Here is a 13,123-nt window from a genome sequence, read left to right as displayed (position 1 = left end):
CAGGTGTGTCACTCAGCGTTTACACTGCAATCTGCCTTTGTTGGCTTTAAGGCAGCAACTGTGACGATCACTAGTAGAACTGACACACAAAACAAAACAACAGCTACACACTAAATACACAAGACAACAAACTAACTTGAGACCAAACACGGTAAACGTCACAAATCTCTCACGTATCAAAACTCTCTCTCTCTTTCGCTCACTCGCTCTCTCTTGCCGGTCACTCCTAAAACTTCCCCCTTTTGCTAAACAACCAAATGTCATGTTTCCATATCATTTTTGATTGGTCGACATGGTACATTTTCCCACCTATAGGGCTTTGGAGCGTGATGTCACGGGAGATGGGCCATGCCCCCTTCCGCCATGACAGTAGGCCAGCCAAAGGATACCATTTCAGCTATGGATCGTACGTGTTGTGTTGTCGGTTGCATCGTTAGATCACACGATCGTGAAGGCAAGAAGCTGGATAACGGGCTCTCTTTTCATCGTTTTCCATCCTGGAGGCAACGTGAGGGATCCCATGTATCCGATATTACTAAACAAAGACGTCAGGCTTGGATTGCAGCGGTGAGACGAGCGGATATCGAGTTCTCTGCAATCCCCAGCTTTTTGTTGGTTTGCTCACGGCATTTTCTTTCCGGTGAGTTCTAAATTAATTCATATCACTCTTGAAAGGCTTTTAGTGTTATTTTCAACGTGCTGAGGTCATAGATAATGAGATAAAACATGCTAATGTGTGATGCTGCAGAACCACATCATGTCGACTGAGTAGCTTATGATTTGGCATTATTGCAGGCAAACCAGCATATGAAATGGATGTAACAAATCCAGACTGGGCACCAACACTGCACATGGGGCATGACGACATACCTGTATCAGACTCGGACCGGCACTCAAGGCGTACGCAACGGAAGCGAAAAAGAGCACCCATCGGAGGTAAACAACCCCCCCCCCCTAAAAGCATACTAAATTGCTATCACTGTACACTAATCCGCACATAACTTCCAGATGAATCACACACCTGTCATTGGAATATTGGTGTACATTTACCTTATGTCTAATTTTATCTTACAGGCTTTCGTTATGCAGCTGCAGAGTCTGAAGGTGTGCCCCGTGCAGAAGTGATTGATGAAGATCTGACAGAAGACCAACAGCAAAATCACAATGTCATGGAGGCAGTGGACAGCAGTTGTGTTGGACAAGTGGAGGTTGAGGTAGCAGCTGCAAATGTGGATATACTGAAGAAATGTAAACCTTTTAAAATGATGACAGATTACAAACTCTCAGCTGTGTCTGTAATCAAACCTCTGTAACTTTGCTTCACTTCAGCAGCATCAGCTCATGTTCACATGTTGATTCATGGTTTGCTTCAGTTTTTGATGGACTGCAGAATATTTTGAAGGTTATCTGCTATAAAAAGCCAGAACAGGAAAATCTGCTTCATGTGTTTCTGTTTGATCCTCAGTGACTTTGACACAAAGGCCTCTGCTGTGATGATCACACCTCTGATCAAGTCTCACAGTGTCAGCTTTGTTTTTATACATATGGATATGTGCTGATAAATGATCAGAATTATAATATTTCCCACTGTCTGCTGTGTGCCGTGACCTTTGACCTGCTAAAGACAGTCAGCTGTGGATTATTCATTGTTGTGTCTGATACTTAGAACTGTGAGGAAGAACACTACACAGTTAATCAGGGTCCCCTCTCTCTGAATCAGGAAAGGTGGGCAGGCCGCGTGTGGGCCGCGGGCCATACGTTGAGTCTCACTGTTTGAAATGTGAACATTGTTCTGCTGCAGTCAATGGACTAAACCAGAGAAGAAGAAAACAGACTTTACCATGAAGATCCTCAGTGTGGATCAGTATAATATCAGCCTGATGTCTGCAGTTTAGTGTCAGCACAACTTTCACATCATATTCATCTCAGCACAACTAAAACATGCTGACTGACCTCAGAGTTTCAAGTCCACATCCTGGACTCTCCAGGAAACCACACAGATGCTTCACTCCTGAATCCTGCAGCTTGTTGTTGGAGCTCAGGTCCAGCTCTCTCAGATGGGAGGGGTTGGACTTCAGTGCTGCTGCCAGATAATCACAGCTGATCTCTGACAAACCACAGTCCCTCAATCTGTATAAAGAATGAAAGATGTAAGTTTATTAGACAAAGTGTGAGCTTGAAATCATTCAGTGTTTCATCATCTGTTCAGAGCTGAAGAAGGTTCAGAATGTAGAAGTTTAGAAAATGGAAACTCCAAACAGCTGAAGCCAACAGGAAGCAGCTTCAAACAAACACAACAAGAGAAAAAACTCTGAATGTTTCACATTAAAGTCGTACATTTCTCATAAAAACAGGACAAAGACTTGAAAAAGTCGTGTTTTTCCTTCCAGGAACCACAAGGCTTCACTTTTAAAGGTGAAGTGTGAAAGAAATGGACATATTTGAAGTCTAACACCTTTTTCCAGTCACATTATTAAAGCAGACAAACTACAAGCTCATTTTCATTCCAACAAGTCATCTTCTGACCTGGACTAACAACACTGGTCTCTATGTGCAGCTGGCTGTGAGACCAGTGCTCAGGGAGCGTCTACAAAGTGCAACACTGAAAGAACATCGCACACTAGCTGTGTCCCAAAACGTCGGCTGCATCCTTCGGAGGACCCGGTATTCGCGGTCTACGTGGGCCGGGTCCTTCAAAGACCGAAAAGGCTGGAAGTGCGAGGCTGTGAAATGGGACGGTCTAGCCTTCAGATTTGTGTCACCGCTGTGTTGGTGGAGTTTAATAAACTCGGCCGTCTGCTCCTTGCTATCTAAAATATAACAGGACACTGGCGTAAACTCTCGACCGTCTCACACTTCTGTTTAATCAGTTTCCTGTTTAACGTTTATTCAGCTGTGTGAAAATCCCGGAGGAACTTTGATCTCAGCCAAACCGATTTACTCCGGAACAAATAAAACACAGAAAAAAGGCAAACAATTACATTTTTAAGTTCTCCGAGTGACTTATATATCATGTTTCACCTGAGTAGTGAAAGAGCGGGGTCTGAAAACGATGAAGCCGGGCGTCCGCTGCTCTCGCCGGCTGGAGTGACCATTGAACCCCCCGGCTTGCTAGCGAGCGGGTGGGTAACAGACGTCTCCGAAAACGTCGGCACACTTTTGCAAATATGTGATGTCTTGATAAACCAAGCAGATATTTGAAGTTTACACAGCTACTTTCTCGCCTGAAAATATGTTAAAAGTTTATTTTGTGACCCAGAAAGATTAATAAGAGTAATTTGAAAACTTAGTAGCTGCCGCCATTGTTGGCAGCTGAAATTTGGCTGGGATATGAATTCTGGGATATGGTGGGCCACGAAGGACACACCCGACGAATCCTTCAAATTCGGGGAAATGAAGGACGCATTTGTCGGGCACATTTGAAGGAGTTGACAAATACGGACAGCCTTCATCGCCTGGCTGTGACGTAATCGGCCTTCAAATGCAGCCTCTGGAGGATGCAGCAGAGACGCCTCCCCTTCAAAGTAAAAGCTGCTCCTTTTGGACACAGTATCAAAGAAAGTCTACAGTATAACATAGAAAAGACAGAACAAAGTTTTGGTTGTTTTTAAATTGTGCAGAAATGAAACTACACTAAGCTCAATTATGTGACAGACATTTCATCCCATGTCAGTTTGGCCTCATCCTGGGCCGGATTATCCAGCACACACTCTGACCACAGGTCCATGTTGAGCAGGATGAGCTGCTGGCTAATCTGGAGGCTGTAGCAGCAGCTCACAGTCACAGTGGGTTTCCACTCATGAAAAAGCTCTGGCTGCTTCATTTCTCATCTCATATCAGAGACTTTAATGCTTCACTGAAGCTGTACTGTGATGCTTCCATATTCCAGTGAGGCCTCCATAATGATTTCAGCTGTTCTGTACACACACTGTGTGCCCTGTATGGCTCAAAGTCTCTGCAGCCTGTTTTTATCTGCTATCATCAGATCTTCATCATCCTCATTCACATCCCTCACACACTCTACAGCCTCATCAGCACTGACTTCATCTTCACTGACTGATGGAGCACAACATGAACCTGTGGAGGCTGAAACACTGTCCTGTCAAACATCTCCCCGTCACCACTCCACTTCTGTCAGCCTTTAAATGAACCCTGCTCAAGTCTGTCACTTCTGTTTGGAGCCAAAAGAGGTTAAAGATTATGCCACTACATTCTTGTCTAGAAAATATTAAAGTGTATTTGGTGACACACAAAAAAGGGTAAAAGTATAGTTTGGGTCCACACATGTCCAAACCCTGGTGTGTAGGCCTACTTAGTATTGAGAAAAGCCCACTAAAAGAACGCCCACCAGACCAAAGCAATGGTGTTGACTTGATCAGCATTAACCCCGCCCCCTGACTTTGATGGGTGAAGCTGACAAATAAAATGTATTTATGAACAGCGATGCAGGGCCAGGAGTAGCAACGTGAATTAAATAAATACATCATTAAATAATTCATTAAATGTGTCAGTAAAATAATTAAAATAGAAAACAAACCAACAAAATATGTAATTAACTAATTTGAATTGTACATAAATACTTAATGAATTATTTTAAATGAAATTAACCGATAATTCATTGTGATTTTGTTTTGTGTTTTGATGAGCTAATAATCAGCTCTCTTTTTCTCATTGTTGTTCTAAGCCGCTTATCCAAAGGTAAGGCACTACCTGTTGAATTATTTCCAAAGTGTGCCAAATTGGACATTACAAATTAAAGTCTACTCACTGAAATTACTGGGGAATGTCTGCTTTGATTTTGATGAGAATCTCATGACAGTACTGAGGATTTAATGCAGTTGGACTGCTAAAAATGATTGAATGCGGTTGGACCGCTAAAGGATTTAATACGGTTGGACCGTGGAAAGCAGTTGGACTGCTGAGTGATTTTAGTATATTAGGGAATTTGGTTATTGTTTGGGGTGGAGCCCGTATTGGTTATAAGGTTGGACCTGCTTCAGTCTTACACTTTTTTGGCTGTTTTACTGTTGTTCCAAAGTATTATAAATTATTCAAGAACGTCAGTTGGACTGATAGGAAGCACAGTGCTCAGAGGTAACGCTTGCCAATGCCAAGGACGCTTAGGCATTGTCCTCGAAGAGGGATAGTCAGTTGGTCACTGTGGAGCTTGGGGCACTCCAGAATAACTAGGAGTTAGAGTCTCCTTACCGTTTGGAACGGTAGTCTGCGCTTTTTTGGCCAGCAGAAGTTGGACTTCGGGCGTGTAACTTTAACTTAAAACTTCGGGGTAAGCCTTGGCTGTGAAATGCCAAAAATAGAGCTTCAGGCAAAGTTTGGGTTGGTTGACGCTTTTAAATTGAGTTAGGGATTTTAGAGATGAGGCCAGAAACTGTTGGACAGATACTGGTTAATTGATCACAAAAAAGTTGGACTTTATCGGTTGGACCGTTAACTTAAATTTGTCGAAATTGTTTAGGCGCTAAAGCTGACAGATGTGACAGTGGTTGTAAATATAAGACGTCTTTGTAATATAAAATAAGAGATCTCTGTGTGAAAGGAGTCTGAGGCAGTGCTGGAGCTATTTTTAGACTGTGTGTGTGTGAGTGTGAAAATGCAAATTAGTCAGCAGTGAACTGTTTAAACCACAGTTGGTTTTACAAATACTGCTGCAAACATTGTTGAGTGTGTGTTTAAGACGCCATTTATGTTCATTAGAGGGCTATAAATAAAGTTTTGAGTTGCCGTAGTGGATGTATAGTAATTGACTGAGTTTTGATATATAAATATAGTGAGTGCACTGTATATATTTAAGACTAACATATTACTTTTAGGAGTAACCTCTCATCAGCAATAAATGCTGGTGTGTTTTATTTTTTCTATTCTATGTGTGTGCTGTGAGAATTAATAGAGGTTTCAATTGTTTTCTTTGACTTGCTCTTTCTGATTATGAAAGGCATGTCTGAAATACTCTTAGGAAAGCGTGTTGTGAGTATATTCCTCAACTCTTGTCACAGTTTAAGTGTGTGAATGCTGTGAGTAGCAGGCTTTGAGTGATTGGGTGTGATTTGTACAAAATAATAAATAATAATAACACTATGAAAGTTGATAGTAGAGTGAGTGCAGAAGTGGAAGTGTGAGAGAAAAGGCGGTGTGTGTGTGAGACGATCTGACAAACGCAAAGAATTTAGTATATTTAGAAGTGTGTGCGTGAAATAAGGGTGAATTGTTTTAGATCAAGACTTAGTAAAACAAGAGTTTTATTAGCCTGTAAAAAAAACAAAACAGGAGAGATAGAAACAGAAAATATGGTTCTGAGCAGCTGCAAGGTTGACAGGAAATGGTGTGTGTGACAGGAACTTTGCATGCCCATAAAAGGAACTGACTGTGACAAGTGAGCACACAGAGAGAGAAACATACGAGGTAAACTCCAGGCAGATGAAGCAAATGGAGGTTTTAAGAAAAGAAATGAAAAGGATATTAATTGTATGCTTTAGTGTGTCAATACAGGTGGACTTCTTTCAACCTAGAATCTTGAGTACAAAACCATTGATTAACAGAATTGGGAGGAAAACAGGCCAGATTTTGGCTTAAAATTTTACAGCTTGACCTCCCACTTGTCCCGATCCTGAGAAGAAGCTCATAGGACAGTTAATCTCCTGATGAAGACCGACAGAACATCGTGGACTTCAAGAATTAACAGCAGGCAAAAGACAGTGCAACTGAAACTACACTGACGATACCAGCAGCAGCATGGAAGAAAAGCACGTGATGGAAAATGCACGGTGAACTGCAGGCTGGTAAGAACAGTGTGACATAACTGTTTAAAGACACTGAATGGGATATTTTGCCAGGCTGGGATTTAATCTAAAAGGAAAATACTGAAAAGAGCAACGGAGAAGAAACAGAGAAGAAACAGACTGTGTTTGCTGGGGATCACAAGACAACAAAGGACACTAAGAGAAGGGCACAGGGGCCAGTGGGAAGGTGAAGCCCAGACGAGTTCGACTGCGAGAATAGAGGGTACAATTGGGTTGAAATTGAAGCCGGAACTCAGGATGGTTTAGGGATGTCCACGTCACAAACAAAGAGGTAAACAAAAAGAAGGTAAAATAAAGAGAGAAAATAACTGACAATTACATTAATGAATAGAAGACACACATACAGATATTACATAGATTTATTTTTAGGATAAAGGGGAGAGCTTATACGTAGAAATGACTTTTTATACATATTGCATTTTGTGCCTTTAAGGGAGTTGCGGCTCAATTCGTCTCTTGTGGGTCACGAGCCTTTGGCTAGCGCTATGATTAGCCAATCTACTGTGAGGATGATATGAGTTATTGAAGGATTGCACACGCTTACAGACACAGAGTCCATAAACACACATGACAGTATTGATTCCAGGCAAAAGGCCTCAAATTAATTTAGCGTTTAACTGAACTTGAGCTGGCCCTGTAACAAGTGACAGAAAAGAGGAACTGAATAGGAGTTTCTTGCTTTAGAGAAGGACCAAAGGAAGGAAAGCATATATTTTGGTTAAGTCTGATAAACTAGAATGAGAAGGTATTGTTACATCAAAGGAGCAAGATGAAATAAAAAGGCTATACCAAAAACAGGCTATAACATAGGAAATGTGAGTTTTAAAATGAAGTTAGTGTTAACACACAGGAGTTGTTTCAAGGCAGCGTTTAGCTGTGATAAAATGTATGCAGGAGTAATTGCTTATATGTTTAAACTTAATTGATTAAAGTGGTTGTTTTTTTTGGATCTTTTAGTAGAATAGGCGCTTATAATGATTTTCTTGTGAAAGGAGATTCTAGGTCAGAGTGGAGGCCTTGCAGCAGCGAGACTTCTGTGTACAGGATGTTGATGATTAGATAAGGCAAGCGACAGGAAACGCATGCAGGGACGTGAAAGCAGCGTTTTAAGAGTTTTAAAATGATGAGTAATGTTGAAGAATATATATAAATACAAGTCAATAAGTCAAGAAGATAATTAGGATCAGGCTTTTGATTAAAGAGTCCCAAAGATGATAAGTTAGGGAGGTGCAGGAAAAGGTGTTTGGTTTGCTTTACACAAGATCTCGGCGACCACAGGGGGGTGAGGATCCTGGAGGCCCGAGGCATGATGGACCACAAGAGAGGGACGCAGAAAAAAACTAATCTTACGCATGGAGTGTTCTCGAGGGGGAGCTGGTGTTTATTACTGGACCACTTAGATGACATGAGGTTGTCTGATTTGCTGAGCCAGAGGACGGCTAGAGAGGGTCAGAGCGGGAGTGGTGACCCCGATGTCCATGATGCCATGGATGGACATGGAAGCAGCTGAGTGGGCCGAGGAGTGACCCAACACAATGTATTGTGACCTCTGGTGTTCCAGAGGTCGAGAGAGGGAGTATTGACATTGGAGAGATATTTTGCTGCTATTGTTAATAATCATCATCATTACCATTGCATTAATAATATAATCTACAAAATTGATATTGCATTCAGATGTTTAAACAGTGTGTGTCTTTCAGAAAGACTAAGTTGCAGGCTGACAGGAAGTTGCAGGTTTGCAGAGTGTGCCTTTTGCAGAACTGAAACCGAAAGCAGAGTCTAAGTGCAGGTTATTTTGAGGAGCCTTTAAGGACGAGACACACACTTAGTTAAAGAGAATCATTTATAGGTGGAAGTTTAATCATGTTTTGCTCGGGGTTGCAAAAGAGCAGTTTGTCGCAGAACTGCTGCTGATGTGTCAAGATGATAAGCGAGCATCCGGCAGTGACAGGAAGTACCTGCCATGAAGATAGGAGATAATGTTCTTTTAAACTGTGTTAAAAGTCATTGTGGTTTTGATTTGACGTATGCATATATTCTGTTTGTGACGTATGAGGGGGCGTCATTAAATTCAAGCCCTGATGGTATAAAATATCTGTTTATGCTTTGATTAAGTCGGAGATCAGCCCGGTCTGCGAACGGAGCTGGTCTTCCCACGCGTGTATTTCATTAAAATCGTTTGACCAAGTTCTGGACCATGGTTGTTTGTACTCTCCTTCCCCAATATTTGAACCTTAACATTAGTTTACTCAAAATAATTTTAAGACATCAATATTAAAGGTTAAGTTATGATAATGAATACATGCAACTATAACTGATGACATAAGAATTTGGATTTTTAAGCTAAAGCGAAGGTGCTGACTCACTTGGCATGTTACTCTCAAATCCTCCCTAATAACAAGAACATAATTACACTTTAGCCACAAGAGGGCAGCAGCATTAATACAAGTCACGTGTATATAAAGGTACAGTGATTATATTACAGTGATTTTGACAAAAACAAAACAGAGGTTCATGGCAGTGTGTTTTTCATAACATACCAACCAAATTAAATAATAAAAACTTTATAACTTACAGAGCTTTTTTAGAGACTTTGACCACTGGCAGCAGCCTCAGAAGAGCCTCCTCTGAAGCAGAGTATTTATTCAGGTTAAACACATCCAGATCTTTTTCTGATGACAGTAAGATGAAGACCAGAGCTGACCACTGAGCAGGAGACAGTTTATCTGTGGAGAGACGTCCTGAACTCAGGGACTCCAGTAGAGAACGATCATTCAGTTCATTCAGACAGTGAAACAGATTGATGCTTTTCTCTGCAGACAGATTCTCACTGAGCTTCTCCTTGATGTACTGAACTGCTTCTTGATTGGTCTGTGAGCTACTTCCTGTCTGTGTCATCAGGCCTTGCAAACGAGTTTGATTAGTCTTCAGACCCAAGAGAAAACGAAGGAACAAGTCCAGGTGTCCATTGGGGCTCTGTAAGGCCTTGTCCACAGCACACTGGTAGAAGTATTTCTCTGTCTGAGAGCTTGTTTGTTGCTCTTCCAGCAGATTGAGTCCAGAGTTGATGAAGGTCAGGTGGACATGAAGAGCAGCCAGAAACTCCTGAACACTGAGATGAACAAAGCAGAACACCTTGTTCTGGTACAGTTGTTTCTCCTCTTTAAAGATCTGTGTGAACACTCCTGAGTACACTGAGGCTGCTCTGATATCGATGCCACACTCTGTCAGGTCTGGTTCATAGAAGATCAGGTTTCCTTTCTGCAGCTGATCAAAAGCCAGTTTTCCCAGAGACTCAATCATCTTCCTGCTCTCTGGACTCCAGTGTGGATCTGTCTCAGATCCTCCATCATATTTGATCCTCTTGACTTTGGCCTGAACCACCAGGAAGTGGATGTACATCTCAGTCAGGGTGTTGGGCAGCTCTCCTCCCTCTCTGGTTTCCAGCACATCCTCCAGAACTGTAGCAGTGATCCAGCAGAAGACTGGGATGTGACACATGATGTGGAGGCTTCGAGCTTTCTTGATGTGGGAGATGATCCTGCTGGCCTGCTTCTTATCTCTGAATCTCTTCCTGAAGTACTCCTCCTTCTGCGGGTCAGTGAACCCTCTGACCTCTGTCACCATGTCGACACACTGAGGAGGGATCTGATTGGCTGCTGCAGGTCGTGTTGTTATCCAAAGGCGAGCAGAAGGGAGCAGGTTCCCTCTGATGAGGTTTGTCAGCAGCTCATCCAATGAGGTGGACTTTCTTGTTTCAGTCAGGATTTTAGTTTTGTTGAAGTCCAAATTAAGTCGACACTCATCCAGACCATCAAGTATGAACACAACCTGGAAGTCTTCAAGCCTGCAGATTCCTGATTCGTTAGTTTGATTAAAGAAGTGATGAACAAGTTCCACCAAGCTGAACTTTTCCTCTTTCAGCACATTCAGCTCTCTGAAAGTGAATGGAAATATGAACTGGATGTCCTGGTTGGCTTTGTCTTCAGCCCAGTCCAGGCTGTATTTCTGTGTTAAGACTGTTTTCCCAATGCCAGCCACTCCCTTTGTCAGCACTGTTCTGATTGGTTCGTCTCTTCCAGGTGAGGCTTTAAAGATGTCTTCTTGTCTGATTGTTGTTTCTGGTCTGTCTGGTTTCCTGGATGCTGTTTCGATCTGTCTGACCTCATGTTCATCATTGACCTCTGCAGTCCGTCCCTCTGTGATGTAGAGCTCTGTGTAGATCTGATTCAGGCGGGTTGGGCTTCCTGCTTTAGCGATGCCCTCAAACACACACTGGAACTTCTTCTTCAGTTGGGCTTTAAGTTCACGTTTACAGAGTGGAGCAAATTCTGAAAGTAAGAAATTCAGAAAATAATATTATGTAATAAATATGTCTGTGAAGGTTCTCAGTTATCCAGGTCATCGTAGTCAAAGGAGCTTGCAAAGAAAAGCGTCTGGACTTCTTTAAGTTGCTTGAAGACGTTTCACCTCTCATCCGAGAAGCTTCTTCAGTTCTAAGGTCAAATGGTGGAGAGTCCCAGATTTAAACCTAGTGGGAGTTTCCCCCCACAGAGGGACAAAAGGACCCCCTGATGATCCTCTAATCGCCTGAGCCAAGGTGTGAAACTGGGTGTGGGTCCCAATCAGTCAGAGTTTCGGGTGAGTTCATTATGAAACCTGGCCCCACCTTATCATGCGAATTCCTGAGGTCAGATGGCCCAGGATGTGAGTGGGCGTTAAGGCGTCTGGGAAGGGATCTCAAAACTGGATTATAGATGGCAGAGAGTTGGTGTTGTAAACCCCCGCCTCTGTTCAAAGATGGTCGCTCACAGTGGACATAGATGGCTTCTTTCACTCCTCTTTCAAACCATCTGTCCTCTCTGTCCCAAATATTTTGGACATGATAAGGTGGGGCCAGGTTTCACAATGAACTCACCCGAAACTCTGGCTGATTGGGACCCACACCCAGTTTCACACCTTGGCTCAGGCGATTAGAGGATCATCAGGGGGTCCTTTTATCCCTCTGTGGGGGGGATACTCCCACTAGGTTTATATCTGGGACTCTCCACCATTTGACCTTAGAACTGAAGAAGCTTCTCGGATGAGAGGTGAAACGTCTTCAAGTAGACCTCTAAAGAAGTCCAGACGCTTTTCTTTGCAAGCTCCTTTGACTATATAATAAATATCATAGCCTTTCAGTACCCTGAAAGGATGAATGTCTATTGGTCCATTTCTTGAGCTATTAGGACAGATCAATATTCAGTCTTTAGAGAAATTCTCTTACTGCTCTGCAGATGGTCAGCCATCTCATGCTGCTTAAGTCTCCTCAAGAAGTGGAGTGTGATCTTCAGAAATGCTTCTCTGCAGCTCTTTCTTTCATCTTCATCCTCACCTTCAAATATCTCCTCATCCTCCTTCTGGCTTTTTATGGTTTCTGGGTGATCTGGACACAGAACCTTCTTGATTTTCTCCAGCTCATTCTTCACAAATGTTGTGATGTGTTTCTCCAGCCGCTGGAAAAGAAAACTATATGAATTACCCAGTGGTAAATGGACTGGTTCTTATATAGCTCTCTTTGATACTCTGTGCACACAAAGCATTTATACAACATGCCTCATTTAACCAAGCACATTGTTCTATGCTTAAATACTTTCTTTCACACTCTGATGGATGCATCAGAGGGCAGCTTGGGTTTAGTACGTTACCCAGTACATTTGCCAGCCAGGGTTTGATTCACAAACCTAACTAGTAGCTGACCTGCTCCCCTCCTGAGCTACAGTCACCCCAATCTGACTGAAATCATGGAGCCCAAACTCTGATGTATGTTGGACACACTGACAATCCTCTGGTCCACAAAGTGCAGCATAGAGGTGACTGAAAAGAACAAATGTAAACGTAGTACTACAAACCATAACCACAGAGTCCAGGTGTGTTTGATGCTGCTGTGCAGACTGACCAGTGGAAACCTCTGCTCTCTGCTGGTCCACTCTGTGGAGGAGTAATGTATAATTAGCTCATGTTATGTCTGTCCACACACAGACACAAGCTAAAGGTCCATGAAGTGATGTTTGGATGGGTTCAGTCAATCAGATGACTGTCATGGTGGAGCTTTGCTAGTCCTGCTGATCCCACTGAGAATTAACAACTCAGTTTCCAGATGTCTGTAGTTTTCTGCTCAGTTTCTTTAGTCCCAACAGCTCTTACCATCTCCTGCATAAAGCTTTCCCTCCATGCTCAGATGCCCTGGAACAAGGTGCTCTCTTTATATCAGTGACTGGTTTAAAGGGACAACTTGCAGTGCTCGCCAACCTTTGTGTCAGCAA

At 42.6% G+C, this 13,123-nt stretch overlaps 1 protein-coding gene across 1 annotated transcript; it reads right to left on the bottom strand.

Annotated features, from left to right (window-relative positions):
- Positions 1–1,934: 1,934 nt before the first annotated feature.
- LOC147336329 (NLR family CARD domain-containing protein 3-like) lies at positions 1,935–12,919 on the bottom strand. The gene is made up of 4 exons (XM_086286176.1): positions 12,710–12,919; positions 12,193–12,313; positions 9,394–11,149; positions 1,935–2,130 (listed from the first exon to the last, which is right to left on the bottom strand). The coding sequence occupies exons 1-4, from the start codon at positions 12,710–12,712 to the stop codon at positions 1,935–1,937; spliced, it is 2,076 nt and encodes a 691-aa protein (XP_086142302.1). The 5' UTR covers positions 12,713–12,919.
- Between the last annotated feature and the right edge of the window lie 204 nt (positions 12,920–13,123).

This window comes from Aulonocara sp. 'chitande type north' Nkhata Bay, linkage group LG3 (genome assembly GCF_057382095.1).
Source record: "Aulonocara sp. 'chitande type north' Nkhata Bay isolate Kocher_YH1m ecotype deep benthic linkage group LG3, A_spYH_male_GT1.1, whole genome shotgun sequence".
Lineage (NCBI taxonomy): Eukaryota > Metazoa > Chordata > Actinopteri > Cichliformes > Cichlidae > Aulonocara > Aulonocara sp. 'chitande type north' Nkhata Bay.
Note: the sequence above shows the minus strand (reverse complement) of the source record. Positions and strands in the feature narration are given on the sequence as shown.